This window comes from Lepidochelys kempii, chromosome 16, assembly GCF_965140265.1.
Source record: "Lepidochelys kempii isolate rLepKem1 chromosome 16, rLepKem1.hap2, whole genome shotgun sequence".
NCBI lineage: Eukaryota > Metazoa > Chordata > Testudines > Cheloniidae > Lepidochelys > Lepidochelys kempii.
This window is the reverse complement of record NC_133271.1, coordinates 9,901,641-9,921,549: the sequence shown is the minus strand read 5'-3', so window position 1 is coordinate 9,921,549 and position 19,909 is coordinate 9,901,641. Positions and strand designations below refer to the sequence as shown.

At 42.9% G+C, this 19,909-nt stretch overlaps 1 protein-coding gene across 1 annotated transcript; it reads right to left on the bottom strand.

Annotated features, from left to right (window-relative positions):
* Positions 1-722: 722 nt before the first annotated feature.
* On the bottom strand, positions 723-14,743 carry LOC140899195 (ficolin-2-like). The gene is made up of 10 exons (XM_073314220.1): positions 14,662-14,743; positions 13,034-13,147; positions 11,465-11,518; positions 11,166-11,201; positions 9,996-10,031; positions 9,176-9,211; positions 8,221-8,348; positions 6,857-6,986; positions 6,453-6,587; positions 723-970 (listed from the first exon to the last, which is right to left on the bottom strand). The coding sequence occupies exons 1-10, from the start codon at positions 14,741-14,743 to the stop codon at positions 723-725; spliced, it is 999 nt and encodes a 332-aa protein (XP_073170321.1).
* Positions 14,744-19,909: the final 5,166 nt, after the last annotated feature.

The following is a 19,909-nucleotide window of genomic DNA, read 5'->3' as shown; positions in this document are numbered from 1 at the left end:
TTATATCAAAAATGTTCTCGGGATGATGCAATTTTTATTTTTTTGTGTGTGTATAGAATGCCAGGGCTTTGGTAAATGAGAACATTCAATGGCATTTTTGCTGATGCATATCAGGGGGAAAGAATTGGAAAAAAATATACAAAAAATTAAAAACAAACCCAAAAAACCTTTGAAATGAAAACAACTTAGAAATTTCATTTTTTTCCCCCCACAAAACTATTTTTGCCTTATTGTTACCAGCTCTAGTCCTAGTGCATTGCAGTGGCTGAATGTGTAATTTGATGTCTTCCCTTAGTGGGTGGTATACAAAGAAAATGGCCCCTTACACACAGCTAAAAGATACTAGCTTAGCTCAGGTATTGGGGGCTTGCAGTTATTGTGCTGACAGGTGATGGGCTCTAGCCTTACTTAGGACTTTGGGTCCATATGTATTTTACCATTTATTTAGTATTTTACCATTGTACCATATATTTTACCATTTATTTACTTATGACTTTGGGTCCATATGTATTTTACCATTTATTTGAGCCCATATTTCTACTTTCTGTTACATAAATGGCTGCACATCTCATTGGGTGAGCAGAAAAAAAGACGTAAAAGACAAAACATTATGGTATAAAAAGAATTCATCTGAGCACATCTCCAGCTAAATGATCAAGATGATAAATATGCAAGCCTGTATAAGAACTAAGTGTAATTACTATAACTGCCTCCCTGATTGGCTACACGGGCCTAAATTTCATTTCTGACACCTTGTAGGAGTACTTGTGCCCTTTGCCGGTCTTCCAGTTCACCCCATCAGCGTAGCTTTCATGGGCTCCTCTCAAGTATAATCCATTCAGGTTGGACCAATGACATTCCTTGTACCACCAGGCCCCTTTAAAGGATGTTGCACAGTTACCTGAATATAGGTCATTGTCTCGGTCTTGGGTTGTAAACGGCATGTTGTTCTGCATGGTTAATGAATCCCCTGTGGAAACAACTGTGTGTACAGTATTTACCACATGTTTTTACAGTTCAGGTCCCACGGCCCAGCCTGGCAGTTCTGCAGTGGGGTTGCTAAATTTCACCTTTCACCAGGCAATAAAAATCTCCCTGGAGTCCAGGAGCAAGACTGCATTTCTACTTCCTAGAAGGAAGATTTTCCACCAGACCATATTCTGATCTCGGTGACACCACTATAAATCAAGAGAGTAACTCATTGCAGTCAATGTGCTCCTAACACTAACAGCTTACCAGAGAACGGGTTGAGGATTCAGGTCCAAGGAATCAGAGTCACAGAGATATAGGGCTGGAAGGGACCTCATGAAGTCACCAAGTCCAGCCCCTTATGTTGAGGGAGGATCAAGTAAACCTAGACCAACCCTGACAGGTGTTCAGCCAATCTGTTTTTAAAACCCCCATTGGTGGGCATTACACATCCTCCCTTGGAAACCTATTCCAGAGCCTTAACTATCCTCATGCTGTAGTTAAGTTTTTCCTCATATCTAAACTAAGTCTCCCTTGTTGCAGATTAAGCCCACAACTTCTTATCCCACCACCAGTGGACATGGAGAAGAATCGATCATCGTCCTCTTTGTATGAGCCCTTGAGACTGTTCTCAGGTCCCCGCTCAGTCTTCGTTTCTGAAGACTAAACATGCCCAGCTTTTTTAACCATTCCTCATAAGTCAGGTTTTCTAACCTTATATCATTTTTGTTGTTCTCCTCTGGACTCTCTCCAGTTTGTCCACATATTTCCTAAAGTGCAGTATGCAAAAATGGACACAGTACTCCAGCTGAGGCATCACCAGTGCTGAGTTGAATCGAGCAATTACCTCCAGTGTCTTACATGCAATACACGTGTAAATAGATCCCAGAATAATTCACAACAGCATCACATTGTTGTCTCATATTATTTGCGACCCACTCTAACCCTCAGATTCTTTTCAGCGGTACTACCATCTAGCCCAGGAGATCTCAGACCCAGGGTCATGACACCTCAGGGGGCTGCAAGGTTATAACACGGCGAGCCGCAAGCTGCCAGCCTCCATCCCCAAACCCTGCTTTGCCTCCAGCAATTATAACAGTATTCTTAGACTTGCTGTGTGAAAGGAGTCACTCTCCCAGCGTGGTGTCATCAGCAAATTTTAAAAGAATAGTCTCCGCTCTATTAGCCCAGTCATTAATGAAAAGATTGAATAATACCAGATACAGGACTGACCCCCGCTAGACTCTACTTGATATTCCCTCGCTGTTTGACAGTGAATCACTGATAATTCCGCTTTGCGTATGTTCTTTCAACCAGTTGTGCAACTATCTTAGAGCAATTTCATCTAGATTTCATTTCCTTAGTTTGCTTGTGAGAATGTCATGTGGGACTGTGTCAAAAGCCTTACTAAAATCAAGATGGATCACCTCTATTGCTTCCCCCTTATTCACGAGGCCAATAACCCTGACACAAAAGTAAATCAGGTTGGTTTGGCATGATTTCTTCTTGACAAATCAATGCTGGCTCTTCCTTATAATACTATTTTCCTCTAGGTGCTTACAAATTGATTGCTTAATAATTAAAGGATAGGGCTTATGTTTGCACTTCTCCAGTCCTCTGGTATCTCATTTGCCCTCCAGGTGTTCTCAGAGATAATTACTAATGGTTCCTGGGATGAATTTTGTCAGACCCCATTGACTGGAGTACATCTAACTTATTTAAATATTCTTTAATGTGCTCTTTCCCTATTTTGGCTTTCATTCATTTCCCCCTTATCGCTGATATTAATTGTGTTGAATATCTGGTCACCATTAACCTTTTTAGTGAAGATTGAACCAAAATAGGCATTAAACACCTCAACCTTCTCAATATCATCAGATAATAGCTCTCCATCCCCACTAAGCAGAGGATCTACACTTTCCTTCATCTTTCTCTTGCTCCTAATGTATTTAAAGAACCTCTTCTTACTGCCTTTTATGTCCCTTGCTAGGTCTAACTCTTTTTGTGACTTAACCTTTCTGATTTTGTCCCTGTGGGTGATGCTGTTCTTTTGTACGCCTCCTTAGCATTTCGTCCATGTTTCCACTGATGGTAGGATCCCTTTTTGATGTCCAGGTCATTGAGGAGCTCCTGATGGAGTCCTAATTGCCTCTTCCTATTCTTCCTACCTTTCCTTCACTTTGGGATAGTTTGCAGTTGTCTCCTTAGGAAATTACCAGCTCTCCTGAACTCCTTTTCCCCCTAGATTGTCTTCCTGTAAGACCTAACCTACCAGTTCTCTGAGTTTGTTAAAGTCTGCTTTTTGAAATCCACTGCCCTTCTTCTGATACTTTCACTCCTTCCTCTCTTTAGAGTAATAAAGCCTATCATTTCATGATCAGTTTCACACAAATTGCCTTCTAACTTCAGATTCACTACCAATTCTTCCCAGTTGGTCAGAATTAAGTCTAAAATGGCTGGTCCCCCTGGTTACTTCCTCTACTTTCTGAAACAAAAAAGTTATCCCCAATGTATTCCAAGAATTTACTGGAAATTTTCTGTTTTGCTGTATTACTTTTCCAACAGATGTCTGGGTAGTTATATTCCCCCATTATTATCAGGTCTGGGTTTGCCTATTTTTGCTATTTGTTCTAGAAATATCTCATCTTCCTCGTTTTTACCACTTTTATCTTTATCCAGAGACTGTCAAATGGCCTGCCTCTCACCTTGTTCAAGGCCTCAAAACAAGTGTATATATTCTTGGTGTATAATGCAACACCTTCTCCCTGCCTGTCTCTCCTGAACAAGCTACACCCCTCTATACCAATATTGCTGTAACAATTCTTATCCAACCAAGTCTCTGTGATGCCAGTTAAGTAATAAGAACATAAGAGCGGCCATACTGGGTCAGACCAAAGGTCCATCTAGCTCAGTATCCTGTCTTCTGAGAGTGGCCAATGCCAGATGCTCCTGAGGGAATGAACAGAACAGGTAATCATCAAGTGATCCATCCCATGTGCTCTGGCAAACAGAGGCTAGGGACACCATCCCTGCTCCTTCTGGCTAATAGGCATTGATGGACCTATCCTCTATGAACCTATCTAGTTCTTTTTTCAACCATATTATGGTCTTAGTCTTCAGAACATCTCCTGGCAATGAGTTCCACAGGTTGACTGTGCGTTGTGTGAAGAAATACTTCCTTTTGTTTGCTTTAAATCTGCTGCCTTTTAATTTCATCGGGTGACCCCTAGTTCTTGTGTTATGAGAAGGAATAAATAACATTTCCCTATTTATTTTCTCCACACCAGTCATAAGTTTATAGGCCTCTATCATATCCCGCTTTAGCTGTCTCTTTTCCAAGCTGAGAAGTCCCCGTCTTTTAAATCTCTTCTCATATGGAAGCTGTTCCATGCCACTAATCATTCTTTTCCAATTCCTATATATATCTTTTTGAGATGGGATGACCACATCTGCATGCAGTATTCAAGATGTGGGTGTACCATGGATTTATATAGAGGCAATATAATATTTTCTTTCTTATTATCTATCCCTTTCCTAATGATTTCCAACATTCTGTTAGCTTTTTGAACTGCCGCTGCACATTGAGTAGAGGTTTTCAGAGAATTATCCACAGTGACTCCAAGATCTCTTTCCTGAGTGGCAACAATTTAGTCCCCATAATTTTATATGTATAGTTGGGATTATGTTTTCCAATGTGCATTACTTTGCATTTTTCAACATTGAATTTCATCTGGCATTTTGTTGCCCAGTCACCCAGTTTTGTGGTCTGCCTTTGTAACTCTTCGCAGTCTGCTTCAGATTTAACTATCTTGAGTAGTTTTGGATCATCATTTGCCACCTCATTGTTCACCTCTTTTTCTAGATCACTTATGAATATGTTGAACAGTACTTGTCCAGATACAGACATCTGGGGGACACCACTATTTACCTCTCTCCATTCTGAAAACTGAGCATTTATTCCTACCCTTTGTTTCCTATCTTTTAACCAGTTATTTATCCAGGAGAGGACCTTCCTTCTTATTGCATGTCAGCTTACTTTGCTTAAGAGCCTTTAGTGAGGGATCTTGTCAAAGGCTTTCTGAAAATCTAAGTACACTATATCCCCATTGAAGGGGTGAACAAGATGGAGACAAAGAATTCTAGTATATTGGTGAGGCATGATTTTCCCTTTACAAAACCATGCTGACTTGTCCCCAACAAATCGTGTTCATCTATGTGTCTGATAATACTGTTCTTTACTATAGTTTCAACAATTTGCCTAATACTGAAGTTAGGCTTACCGGCCTGTAATTGCCGGGATCACCTCTGGAGCCCTTTTTTAAAAAAAAAAAAAAAAAAATTGCATCACATTAGCTATCATCCAGTCATCTGGTACAGAAGCTGATTTAAATGATAGGTTACATACCACAATCTGCAATTTCACATTTTGAGTTCCTTCAGAACTCTTGGGTGAATGCCATCTGGTCCTGGTGACTTATTACTATTTAATTTATCAATCTGTTCCAAAACCTCCTCTAATGACACCTCAGTCTGGGCCATTTCCTCCAATTTATCACCTAAAAAGAATGGCTCAGGTTTGGGAATGTCCCTCATATCCTCAGCCGTGAAGACTGATGCAAAGAATTAATTTAGTTTCTCCGCAATGGCCTTATCCTCCTTGAGTTCTCCATTAGCATCTCAATTGTCCAGTGGCCCCACTGGTTGTTTAGCAGACTTCCTGCTTCTGATGTACTTAAAAAAAATTTTCCTGTTACTTTTTGAGTCTTTGGCTAGCTGTTAATAATTAATAATTTTAGCTATTGAGCTAATACTGCCAGTTCTTCCTATTCATTTGTGTGTAGACCTCTAAGGTGTTGAGCTGATATCCCACTCGTGTTGCTCCTCTTACCATACATACCCCCCCAACATCTAACCCTGTGTTAAGGTGGCCCTTTTTTATTCTTAGCGGTGGGCTTTGATCACCTACCCCCTTTGAACCTAATTTAAAGCCCTCCATAACAGGTTGGCAAGTTGGTGTGGCTAAGCAATCCTGCAGTGGCCTGCAACAGACTCTGTATGCCAAAGAATGTCTCGGTCTCTAGTGTGTGTGAGTCTGGATGCATAGTTTGCACAAAATGCACATGTTCACCCACTCAGTGACTTGTACCAATCCAGGTGTGCCTACTTAGTTTAATTTAGATGTTTCTCACAGGCATTTAGGTTTAATTTAGGAAAACAACAAGGAGTGGCTGTGCTTAACTCTGCTCAGAATTCTGCCTTCTGTCTTCCTGAGGCAGGATATCCATATTACACTTCATAGCTGGTGTCGCTAGAACATGTGTTCCTGCCAGAATAGTTCAAAAGCAGAATGACTGACCTTTTCCAAGAGAGATCACTTCCACAGATTACATCGCCTTTTGGGGCTACCACAGAATATTCTGCATCTCACTTGCTTTCCATTTTACCATCTGCCACAAAGGGTAAAGGACGAGCTCAGAACCTACCTGCAGTGCCATTAACAAAGGGTCCAAGGATCAGCTTGTATTTCTCTGTCTCCCCTGTAATTTTGAACGATCCGAAGGTAGCAAATTGATACTTGTTGTCAAAATCTCTGAGATCGACACGAAGCTCGTTGGTTCCTTTGGAAAACAATTTGAAAGCAAAAGGTTCAGCAATTTCAATCCAGTCTGTAGCATTCCTCATTAATGTACTGTGAGCGAACCACCGCACTCAGAGGACAAATGCTACTCCAGGCATCATGACTGGAGCCAGGCCAGCTACCCTAGCACTATCGGTTTCAATAGCTTTGTGCAGCAGGGCTGTAAGGAACAGGAAGGGGTGTCTGCAGCAGAAGTGTTACCTTCTACAACTCTATACCCTGTATCTATGGCTAAAGTGATGTCTTTACCAAGGGATGTCAGCAGGTGGATATTGTCGTTCCCCAGCCAAAATTCTGACAGCCGGCTGCCAAAACCTCTCTTGTATGAATTCCAGTCACGGTAAAAATCCACGGAACCATCCACCCGTCTCTGGAACACCTGCAGGGAAACAGGAGGTTCTTAGCTGGGAAATCCCACATTGTTTTCCATCCTACGTAGAGCAGGAGCCCAGAAACTCAGACTGTAAATCGTTGGATGAGATTTAACATGGTCAGATTTATTTCAGCCTCAGGTGACTATCACAGAGGGAGGCTTGTCCCAAAGGATCGTATTAAATCTTGGCAGCAACAGCACTAGGTTAAAGAATCACATGGGTCAAAATCTACAGGACTGGACTGGCAATCAGGAGGCCTGAGATCTATACCCAGTTCTGCCACTTGGGCAAATCACATCCCCTCTGCTTTCTGTCCGACCCTTTGTCTGCCTTGTCTATGGAGACTGTGAGCTGCAAAGGACAGGGGCTGTCTCTCAGTATGTGCGTTCAGCGCAGTGGGACCAGTGGTGAGCTGGAGCCGGTTTGCACCGGTTCGCTCGAACCAGTTGTTAAATTTAGAAGCCCTTTTAGAACCAGTTGTTCCACAAGAGAGAACCGGTTCTAAAAGGGCTTCTAAATTTAACTGGCCAAAAGTGGTGCCTTAGGTGCCGGCTCCATGGGTGAGTCGCAGAAGCTGGGGGGGGGCAGAGAAGCAGAGCTGCGTGGCACATTCAGGGGCAGAGGCGGAGCGGAGGTGAGCTGAGCTGCGGGGAGCTGCTGGTATGTGTGTTCAGCACCCAGCGCAATGAGGCCTTCATCAGATTCTCTAGGCACGACTGGGATATAAATAAACACAATAAATTGGAAGGTTTAAATGTGATGTGTATACAGGGTTCAAACCCCTTGTCTCCTCAGCTCCCTACAATGCTCTCTCCACTCATACTCAGGGGCTGCCTGAGTGACAGAGCAGCTGATGCATCAGGACTTTGACCACGGTAGAAGGAAGAAGGAATTCTGGTTCCAGAGCTTGGGCAGCTATTGAGGAGGCTTTGAGAGCCAGGCGGGGAATAGCCAGGAAAAGGGAAATCTGTGTCAGAGCAGTGAGAAATGTCCCCTCAGGGTCATTTTAGACTCTAAAGCTCCCAGTTCCTTCCATGAAACCCATTGTGTTCACAACCAAGGTGGCTGGAGACTTTGACAGGATTACTAGGAAGTGTATGTGTTTTTGTTCAGCTAACCATGCTCACTTTGTTCTCCTAGCTGCCACCCACGGGTTAAGGGCCACCTCCCATTCTTGGGACAAAAAACTGTTGTTCAAGGAAAAAATATCCAATAAGCTTCCTTAGTCTCTGTTCTTACAATCCATCCTCCGCCATCTGTGTCCATGTCACACAGCACGGTCATGGCTTTACAGTCGTGCGGGTAGATGGTGTACCAGCCGCTCAGGGTGTACCCTCTAACTAACAGCTCCTTGCAGTTCTTTGCTCCTGGTCGAAAGAGGAATTGAAATATGTAAATTGGTTGAATAATTCTCCTTGGAGCAGGGATTCATGGGCTGCTTTACATTGCACTAAGGGCCAGATCAATTGCAGAATCAGGTAACTCGAAAATAATCTTTGAGCCACCATCTTCTCTCCTCCCCACTGTAGTGTTTGGGAATTGGGTAGTATCCCTTTAAATAGTGTATGGTCCCTCTGTGTTCTATCTTTGGAAACCTACCACAGCAGCAGCATACGTAGCGAGCGAGGCTTTTCATGCTCTCTCTAGTTAGCAAACACAATTATTTAGACTTCACTGTGCTAGTGTGGTTCAAATTATATTTGTTTGAAAGAGGAAAAGAGACAACAACTGCCCAACCCCATCTGTTCTGTGTGAGAACAGCTCAACCTGAACAGGGGATTGGCTCAAAGTGTCTTGAAAACTCATGGAAATTGAAATGTGCACAAAGATTTGTACTGGTGGAAGTGCCTGTGCAGCCATTTTGAAATCCCTTGTGAGTCAGAAGGGCTTCTGGTTATCACGTGACTTGGGTGAGCAATCACTGCAAGGGAATATCAAATACTCATAAGAATACTCACATCAAACAGATTACAAGTGAACCCATTGGCTGAAATGTGTTTCCACAAAAGATTCACTAGCTAATTGCACAAATTGTTCATTTAAAAATACCCAACTCTCTGGTGAGTAAAACAGGCTGAGTTGTCATATTAATCATTTTAAAATATTTGTTCATCATTCCTGAGGGTTCAGCCATCACGGCTGTGTTCCCTGGATGGAATGAGATGATAGTTCACTGGTTATAAGAAATGCTCACCTTTCTGACACTGTATATTGTCCAGCTCTTCCTCTCCTGGAGAGGAAAAGAAACAATGGAAGTGAAACTTGAACCAGAAAACATTGTATTGTCTTTTAAATTGTGCCAACCGTGATAGCTGGGTTAGCAATGTACTAGAAAATGCACTAGACAGGTTTGTACTTGTGCAACACCAAGTGTTAATGGAATCACACCCATCTCTGATCTGCGCTTCCTGTCTGGAATAAAAAAGATGTCATTCATAATTAGCCAACACTGTTGTGTAACCCTCTCATGACGTTCCTACTTGCATGGGTAAGAATTGGTCCTTAACGGACTAAATGAATTGCTGGTCAGGAAGTAGAAGCAAGTTACACCTGCTTACACTAGCTGTGAATTTGAGTCAATATGTTATAAAAAATCCCAAGTGGAATAAGTTAAACAGAAAAAGGGGAACTCCTTTAAACGAGCATTTAAACCAGATCCATTTCTTATACTTCATGCTCCCCACCCCCAGTATGTGAGGAGTATAAGGAGGGGTAAGAGAAAGCAGTCTTCTCCAGGATATACATCTGGATCTTCAGCTTTCACTTACATGCCAAATCTTATCTGTAATACCAAAGATCATCTGCTTGGAGTTATGGCAGATTTTGCAATACTGTACTGTTTACTTGTTTTGTAGACAGAGCTATTTCTCTCTCCAAACATTTCAACACTGACAGGAATATTGCTGAGCTCGATACTGTGGGCATGGTAACTATTCAAGAAGCAAGATTCTTAAGCCACTTAAATTAAACTGAAGTGATGTGCTCAGTATAAAGGAAAGTGCAGAGGGTCTCACCAACTGTTCCAAGGGTTCCCAATGCTCCTTTATCTCCTAAAGAAAGAAAGAACTAAGAATAAAATTCTTTTCCCTAGAGATCATCTCCATAATTTGAGCTCTCATTTCAACACCCACTTGGGGGTTATGTGCAGGCGGCTAGTTCACTCCACACAATCTGTTAAAGTAGCCTGCTAGTGGGACTTAAGCGATACATGTATCTTCTTTTGTCCTCTTCACTGGCTGAATTTCACCCTTAGGATATGTCAACACTGCAACTGGGTGCATGCTTCCTAGCTCCTACGTAATGAGCGAAAATGTGTTAGCCTACCACAGTGGTTCTCAAACTATGGGTTGAGACCCCAAAGTGGGTCGAACCCTGTTTTAATGGGGTCACCAGGGCTGGCGTTAGACTTGCTGGGGCCTGGGGCTGAAGCCCAAGCCCCTTCACCTCGGGCTTCATCCCTGGGTGGAGGGGCTCAGGTTACAGGCCTCCCACCCTGGGCGGTGGGGCTTGGGCTTTGGCCCCCGCCAAGGGCAACAGGGCTCGGGCTGGCTCAGGTTTCAGACACCCCTCCTGGGATCGTATAGTAATTTTTGTTGTCAGAAGAAGGTCGCTGTGCAATGAAGTTTAAGAACCGCTGGCCTAGTGTGGTTTGATTCCTGGAGTAATTTCCTGTGACTGCCAAGGACCTTGTGATATGTCAGACATTATAATTAGAGCTGTTGAAATGTTTTCAGCTAATATATTATTCACCAAAAAAATACAGTTTCATGTCCGAAACAGTTCGCAAATTCAGTTCACATTTGGCAAACACGTACAGCCAAAGTAAACAAACAAAAATAAATGAGGGGAAATTTTCCCACTTACTCAAAAAGTTTTGCTTTGACATTATTAAAATGTTCAAACCTTTCATTTTGAAACAACATTTTGTTTAGTCATTTGACTATTAAGCAAAACCAAAAAGAGATTAGAAAAACCCACCTAAAACCTTTTGGTTTGGGTAAAATGGCACTTCTTGTTCAACCTGACCCAATTTTTTTATTCAGCTTTTTCTTTCAGAGAGAAGACAAAAGGGAAAATTGAACAGTGGCATGGGGGGAAATGTGGCTCCTGGTTCTTCTATCACCGTGAACAGCATCATAAAGTGCCCTGCTCTGCAGTGAGAAGAATCATCTGAGGTCTCTCACCTTTCGCTCCAGGGGGGCCAGCAGGACCTCTTTCTCCTGATTGAACAAAAAATAAGATAGTAAAGACTGATCAGAGATAGCGAGATCTTGACACTGGATCAGAACTGAAGTTCTGTTGCAATAATAAACCCTTTATTGTCAAATATAGAGTGAAGGGGAGCTATGGTGGTTTTTGGAGCCCAGATATTATAGGAATTGGTGTTTTATAACTAGTTCTAATTGATATTTGATCAAAAACAAATTTCCTGTTCTTAGGTCACCTATAGGAAAACACAGTTCTCTGCCCTTTGTTACTTTACCTTTTGGGCCAGTTTGTCCTGCCTTTCCAGCGATCCCTGGAGGTCCCCGTTCTCCTGCAAACACAGAAAATTGACGGAATATTTTCCAAGGTAGCGTAAATACTGTGTATATAATCCTCACCCACCACCCCTATCTGGAATTATAATAACCCACTGGTGTCAAAATTCAACTCATGTATCTGCATCTGGCTCGTTGAGTCCCTGATCTCACATCAGGATCCACTAGCATGGACTCTTGCATGGAGGCCATTGACATCAATGGGACAAGCACATCTTGCTGCCAGGTGAGAACCAAAGCTGGGAAACAACCATTTTCTACATGCTACCTGTGACGCATGGTTAGAAAGGGTTAAACATCCTGCAAAATAAATAACCCACAAAAGACACGTGGGGAGCTAATGTTTGTGGTTTTGTGTATTTACATATGTATAAGTAGGGTCGACAATGTAATCAACAGTCCCTGTCTGTGCTATTTTCTGATCATTCAGAAGACAAAACAACAACATCTCAATTCAATGAATTGTAAACATGGGATAGCTCTGAATATGAGATTTGGACATTGGACTATGACCTATGAACTGAATTCTAAAGGAACTCTTTGCAACTACAAAGCTCACCATATCTGCTGTGAATCTGAACCTCAGTGAGTTGAACTCATGTTTGTATGTATATTGATCTTTTAACCATACTCTCTCTCTCTCTTGTTTTTTAATAGATTTTAGTTTAGTTAATAAGAATTGGCTGTAGCATGTGTTTGGGTAAGATCTGAAACATTCATTAACCTGGGAGGTGACGTGTCCGATCCTTTGGGATTGGTAAATCTTTTCTTTTATGTGATGAAATAAAATTTACAGAAATTGCCATCATATTTAACATGGGTACCTGGATGGAGGCCTGAGGCTGGATCATTTTAAGGGATCTGTGTTGTTTGGACTTCTGAGTAACCAGTGAGGTAATAAAGAAGCTGTTTTATTCTGGCTTGGTAAATCTAAGGATTGGAATATCCACCAGCTTTTTGGGGATTGTCTGCCCCATTCTTTGCAGTTCACCCTACTTGAGTGAGCACAGCTGGCTCCCACTAGGATCCCGGTCACACTACCATTAAAAAGTCAATGGCTCAAAATAATCATCATCATTTGTTCTTCTCTAGCCCCTCTCATCCAAAGTTCTCAGAGTGCTTTACACAGGTCAACGAAATATGCCTCAGATAACCCCTGGGAGGTAAAGGACCATTATAGCCATTATACAGAGGGGAAAATTGAGGCTAAGGGAGAGGAAGTGACTTGCCCAGGGCCACACAATGAGACAGTGACAGAGATGCAGAATGATCTAGAAGACTTGATTGCCAATCTGATGCACCAAAGAGAAAGGATAATATTTCAAAGTTTGTGTATTCTGAAGTTCCAATCCCTCACCAAAGGATATGGAAGATTTGCCCTATGAGTTGGGCAGAGTTTCCTCATATCAGAGTTGAGGGGAATCTCCAAAGTCTGAGCATATTACATAAGTAACTCCCATTTACATCAGCACCATCCATGCCTGATTCCCTTTCCGTGCCTGGGAATGTACCTCTCATTCCTGCAGCTCCTGGGTCTCCTTTGTGTCCTGCGGCACCAGGAAACCCAGGGCAGCCTTGGAGAACGGCGAGTTTATCGGAACCGCTGAGTCCCACTATCCTCACCTCTGGGGAAAGAAATGAATCCATAAATAATATGTGTTATTTTCTCATTGTCTGAAACATTCTGCAGAAAACCAAGCAAACGAGAGCCTAGATAGTTCCTTAATTTTGTTTTCTCTATTAGTGATAAATGCAACATTTTCTTCAGGTTTATGAATTTGAGACAATGCCCTAAAATTAAAGGGTTGGGGGTGATCATTTCTCTCTGTTTCTGTTTTAAGTTTTAGTGAAAAGTTAAAAGAAAAAGACTTATTAAATTTAAGTGATTTTTAAAAAAACACGTGAGTTATTTTGATGTACATATTGCCCTGCCGTGTTTGCATCACAACCATTGTGGAATTGTACCAGTTCATGAGAACCTCTTAATGACGTTAACTAAAGAGAAACAAAAATTACACAGACTAGTCGGTTTTCATTGTGCAAGCAGAATGAAATGCAGAGAAAAAAAAGAAAGCTGTCATTCAGTGAATAAATTGTCCAAAAGCAAATTAATTTTAAAAATAGTTAGTATTTCCTGTAGGCATAGGATACCTGCCTCCTAATTTGGAGCATTTGGGCATAAATCAGAGGTACCAAATGATTTTTTAAATAATTATGAATGTAAGGAAATGAAACTTAAATAGCCGTACTGCTCTGAAATAATACATTAATTTATCCATAAGAGGGTAAATCCTGTATTCATTCCTTTTTCAGCAAAACACCCATTTCCTTCAAAGGGAGTTTGCTTGAATTAGGTCTGTACAAAATTGATTAAATCCTGCATAAGGACCATAGGATTTTATGGTGAACTAAAATTAACCCCCAAATGCTGCTGGATTTTCAATCCAAAATACAGCAGTGAAAGTAAGTATCATTATACAAAGATCTCTATTGTGGATGTCTGCTATTAGATATACAGTACTAATATTTTTTAAAATGATAACCTTAACTTAGTAACCACGAGTTTTAAAAAGGCTAATCTACTATCAGAGGGTTCTGCTGAGCTTTAAAGGTCGGGTTTAGATTTCCTAGAATGTATTAAGTGGACATTTCACAGCTTGTGGGTTGGTCACTTATTGGGTTAAAAATGCTTTGGTGTCAACATACAATGGTGATAAGAGCTTTAGATGGAGAGATTCCAGCAGCAACGGGGGGAGGTTAGAAGTTAGGAAATGAGTGTGAGGAAAAGCAGGTCAAAAAATGTCAGATTTCAGAAAATTTCATTTAAAAAAAAGATTTTCACAAAATTATTTGCAAAAACCGTGTCCTATTTTTGACCACTTCTCATCCGCGGTGGCCATTTCTGCAATACAGATGAATTTTTACAAAGTAATTTTGGTCAAAGAAGCTGTTCTTTTTATTATTTATATTCCACCATGAGCCTGAAAAGTACTTTATAGACCCGTAGGACAACAAAGATCCCTGAAGACCTTACACTCAGCTGCCTTCAATATGTAACAGTTCCCAGTTCTCCAGGGTCCAGGTTGGCAAGAAGCATAGCATGAAATGCTGTTGTGAACAGGGATTGTCTTTCACTCACCTGGGCAGGTGTCCTGAGCCTGACAAACCGTTGCTGCTAGACAGAGTAAAGAGAGGAGGGTTTTCTGGGCAACCCTTTCCATGGCTGGTGCTGGTCTCTGCAATAGCAGCTCCACCCTCTCTTGCCACCCTCTCTTCTGCTTAGCATGTAGGGCTCTGCAAGCTTTTCATATTGAATGACCCATACAGAACTAATCCCACCTCTTAGCACCACCTTCCCATACTCCACAATCCACTGGTTCAACTGAGATTGCAACATAGACAAAGTTCACAACTGTAGCTGATCTAAATGGTCTGGTCGGATATGTTCAGTGTTGGACTAACAGCCACTGCGTCATCCACACGGCAAGCGCAGTATTGTCCAGTGATGATTATTGAATGGAGCTAGTCTGAATCCTGTCTCACAAAAGTTCATGAGAATGTGTCTTCTTAAAGATTAAAATAGGGTGCCAAATAATGAGCCCAATCTGACTTTCTCCTTCCCTTCAAGTCTCCTGTCTCCTTCAGTGGGAAACTTCGGGTGAACCAGGGGAGCAGGATTGGGTGAAATTAATATCCAACTGTGTTCTTGTTATTTTTTGTATGACAGTAGCCACAGGAGGCCTCATATCGGCTTGGAGCCCCACTGTGCCGAGCGTTGTACAAGCCCACAGTAGGAGACAGTAACAGATTGCTAGATTCCAAGGCCAGAAGTGACCATTGTGATTATCTAGTCTGATCTCCTGTATAACACAGACTCCTAGATAAATGATTTCTAGAGCTGATCTTTTAGAAAAACAGCCAATCTTGATTTTAAAATGGTCAGTAATGGAGAATCCATCATGACCCTTGGGAAATGAGTCCAATAGTTAATTACTCTCACCATAATTTCCAGTCTGAATTTCTCTAGGCTTAATTTAAGAACATAAGAACGGTCATACTGGGTCAGACCAAAGGTCCATCAAGCCCAGTATCCTGTCCTCTGACAGTGGCCAATGGCAGGTGCCCCAAAGGAAATGAACAGAACAGGTAATCATCAACTGATCCATCCCCTGTCGCCCATTCCCAGCTTCTGGCAAAAAGAGGCTCGGGACACAATCCCTGCCCGCCCTGGCTAATAGCCACTGATGGACCTATCCCCCATGAACTTCCAGCCAACCCTGCCCCAAAGATGCTACAATGTAAATAGACAAGACAAATGAAGGATGGGAGAAAAGAAAGGTTGTTATTTTTGCAGTACTATATGGCCCCAGATCTACTGAGGCAGTGCTGCTGCATTTTCTGATACGTACATGTGATTTTTCAGTGACTGCCACATGTTGGATGCTCCTGAGGGCAGATCACTGCCATGGTTTATTTCTTTATGTGCTTGTGTGTCTGCATGACTCCAATCTGTAGAGCAAGAATGCCACTATTCTCCCTGGGTGCAATGGGTATTTCCTCTTTACACCGGGGAAGCATGATTAATATTGTATTGTGTTTTCTGGTCTCACACAGGTTTCGTGTGATAGACCTTGTGCTGCAGGATTTACCTTGGGCAGGATCTGCTTCTTTGGGCATGCCATTGCATGTCAGATGGGTTGTACCATCAGTGAATGTTAGTTTGTCCTCTTCTCCAACTGCCAGGGTATGTATTTTTCTCATGGGTGGGACATCAGCAGGAGGAATTGAACCTGGGGCTTCTGTAGCTAACCATATAAGTTACTGACAGTTCATCCGATGAAGTGAGCTGTAGCTCACGAAAGCTCATGCTCAAATAAATTAGTTAGTCTCTAAGGTGCCACAAGTCCTCCTTTTCTTTTTGCGAATACAGACTAACACGGCTGTTACTCTGAAACATATAAGTTACTGCCTCTTTAGCTGAAATACTCAGGTATGTAGCCTACAGTGCTGTAGTAGACTCATCAACCTCTGTCTGTGGCCCAGCCATCACCAGATGAGGACAGAGCACCACACAGCGAGAGGAGGATACAGCGGGGGAGGGGTGAAATTTGGATGGCTGCAACTAGCCAACCCCATCTTACCTGATGTTGGTGCAATGCCTTTGAAAATGTGCTGTGGGAAAATGTGCTAGGCACCGTTCACTTCTCTGCCAGTCCCAGTGATGGACTTAGCTGGCATCATGATCCTGGACCCAGCTCTCCCAGTTGCTGTCACAATACACACGCCCAGTGTCAGATGACCCTGCTATTGGACAGAGAATCTGTTTTATACACTGTCACACTCTTTTTTTCACCAGAGGCCAGTCCACCGCGACCCAACACAATCACTCTTCTGTGTCTGAGATGAGATCTTTGGGGCAGGGACTGCCTTTGTGTTCTGTACTTGTACAGTGCCAAAGACAACAGGATGTTGTGACTGGTGTTCCTAGGTGCTACCATAATCCAAATAATAAACTATTAAGATAAGTAATAATTCCCCTTCATTGTGAGCCCAGGGGGGCATAGGGTTCATTCAGAGCTTCCCAGGGGCAGCTTGAAATTACTATCCCCCGTAGCAGGGCCATCGCATGGCCATGGACCAGCTGGATATTGGCCACACCTCTTTCGTGAGCAGCTCAATTTTTAACAGTCCACCTCTCTTTATCCCTGCCATTGGTCCTTCTTACATGAGCTACAGGATGGGCAGTTTTGCCATTGACCTCGGTGGGAGCAAGATAGGGCCTCTTATGCTTTTGTAAAACTTGGTGTCCGCGACTCCCCACCTGGTCTAATGAGTACAAACATGGAGTGAGCCCACCGATGTTAATGGAGTCACTCTGCGGTAATCAGGGCTGGATTAATGCATAGGCCATCTGGGCACGTGCCTACGGCCCAAATTCAGGGAGTGGGAGGGAGGGATTGTTGTGTTGTTTTGCTTTGACCATGATAGAGTGAGGACCAAGCAAAATGTGATGGAGTGGCATTGCGAGCTGGTGTGCGGGGTTGCAGCACTGCTCAGGCTTGGCCCAGCCACCCCTCCATCATAATGGAGGCTGGCTGGGCCAAATGTGACCTGACATGTGGGGTTGCAGCCAATGCTCAGGTTAGGCCCAGCTGCCCCTCCATCATGACTACAGAATAAACCCCTGCTTCCTGGGTAAGTACTGGGGGACTCTCCTGCTGCTAGCGCTACCTCTTTTAGAGGGAAGAGGCTCCTGCTTCTGGGGAAGAAAAGGATACCTCATGCCTGTCATAAATATAAAGGGAAGGGTAACCACCTTCCTGTATACAGTGCTATAAAATCCCTCCTGGCCAGAGGCAAAACCCTTTCACCTGTAAAAGGTTAAGAAGCTAAGATAACCTCGCTGGCACCTGCCCCAAAATGACCAATGAGGGGACAAGATACTTTCAAATCTGGAGTGGGGGGGACAAAGGGTTCTGTCTGTCTGTGCGATGCTTTTGCCAGGAACTGATCAGAAATGAAAGCCTTCCAACTCCTGTTAAGTTAGTAAGTAATCTAGCTAGAACATGCGTTAGATTTTCTTTTGTTTAATGGCTAGTAAAATAAGCTGTGCTGGAGGGAATGCATATTCCTGTTTTTGTGTCTTTTTGTAACTTAAGGTTTTGCCTAGAGGGATTCTCTATGTTTGGCATCTGATTACCTGTAAGGTATTTACCATCCTGATTTTACAGAGGTGATTCGTTTACCTTTTCTTTAATTAAAATTCTTCTTTTAAGAACCTGATTGATTTTTCATTGTTCTTAAGATCCAAGGGTTTGGGTCTGTGTTCACCTGTACTAATTGGTGAGAATTATTCTCAAGCCTTCCCCAGGAAAGGGGGTGTAGGGCTTGGGGGGATATTTTGGGGGAAGACGTCTCCAAGTGTTCTCTTTCCCTTTTCTTTGTTTAAAACGCTTGGTGGTGGCAGCATACTGTTCAAGGACAAGGCAAAGTTTGTACCTTGGGGAAGTTTTTAACCTAAGCTGGTAAGAATAAGCTTAGGCGGTCTTTCATGCAGGTCCCCACATCTGTACCCTAGAGTTCAGAGTGGGGAAGGAACCTTGACAATGCCACTGCTGGTGTATCCCCTGGAAGGGAAGAAGGGCCCTGCCACTTGCATTCCAAGTTGGCAGAGGCCATTTTGGGGTATGCATGGGGACATGGATTGCTTTAATGTGGCCCTGAGGGCAGGTTTAAGGGTTAGAGCATGGTCATCAAACATGCAGCATGGGGCCCAATGGTCACATCACCGTAGGCTTTTATTTTGAATCATAAAACATTTTTTAAAAACCACAAAACATGCGTCTCTGTGTCCCGCAGGAAGAGGAGGCTACGGAAACGACATGTACCAGCAGCAGCCCCTCCAGCACTGGCCCATGCCCAGTGGCTGCGGCCCCTGCAGGATGGGGAAGGAAACTTCTACTACCAGCACCATGGGCTGGGTGATGGGACTTTCTAGTGCAGGGTTAGCCCGAGATCGTCTCAATGCTCTTCTATTTCCACCCTCACCCTATTTCGACATGACCCTTCTGCAGCCACAACGCTGCTGGCAGAGGTAGCTCCCCTCTCTTGCACTCCCCAGGGTAGCCAGGCAAATAATGTCCCCTTCTGCCCAGGGCACGCTCTGCCCACAATGTTCACAACGCAGGGCCAGGCACATTTGGGCTTTAATGCTATTGAACTGTCTTGTGTGTACAAACAAATCTGAGACGTGGAACTCATTGAGCAGCCCTTGCTTTATTGACAGAGGGGAAGGTTCTCCAGAGGCAGACGCAGCATCTGAGGATAATGAGTCCCGAACACCACAGGAAGAATTGCATGGCAGTGGTAGGAGCTGTCGTGGTGCTTCTGGTAATGGAATCAAGAGACAGCAGAGCCATGCGGGAGAGGAGACATAACCTAGACAGAGCTGGCTGACATTTCTCAAATTATGAGCTCTTCTGTGGACAAACAAACTTTTTAAAAAAAAATATGACATTTTTCATGACATATCACTGATGTGGTTGTAATGTTTTGTTTGGCAGGGAAAAAAATCAATTTTTTAAAATGGTTTCAGCAATTCTTTTTGAAAATGTTCTCAGGGTAACAACCACATTTGTTTCTTTACAGAAAGCCAGGTGTTTTTTTTAAAGGAGAAAATAAAACACTGTCTGGTCCTACATATCAGGGAGAGGAATGAAAACAAAGTCTGCAAAAATGGGTTTATTTAGAACCCTTTGCAATGAAAACAACTTAGACATTCCATTCCCGCCCCCCCAAACTATTTTAATCTTTTTTTATCAGCTCTGGTCCTAGTGCACTGCACTGGGTAAGTGTCTATGATGATGTCTGCCCCCTCGTGGCTGGTG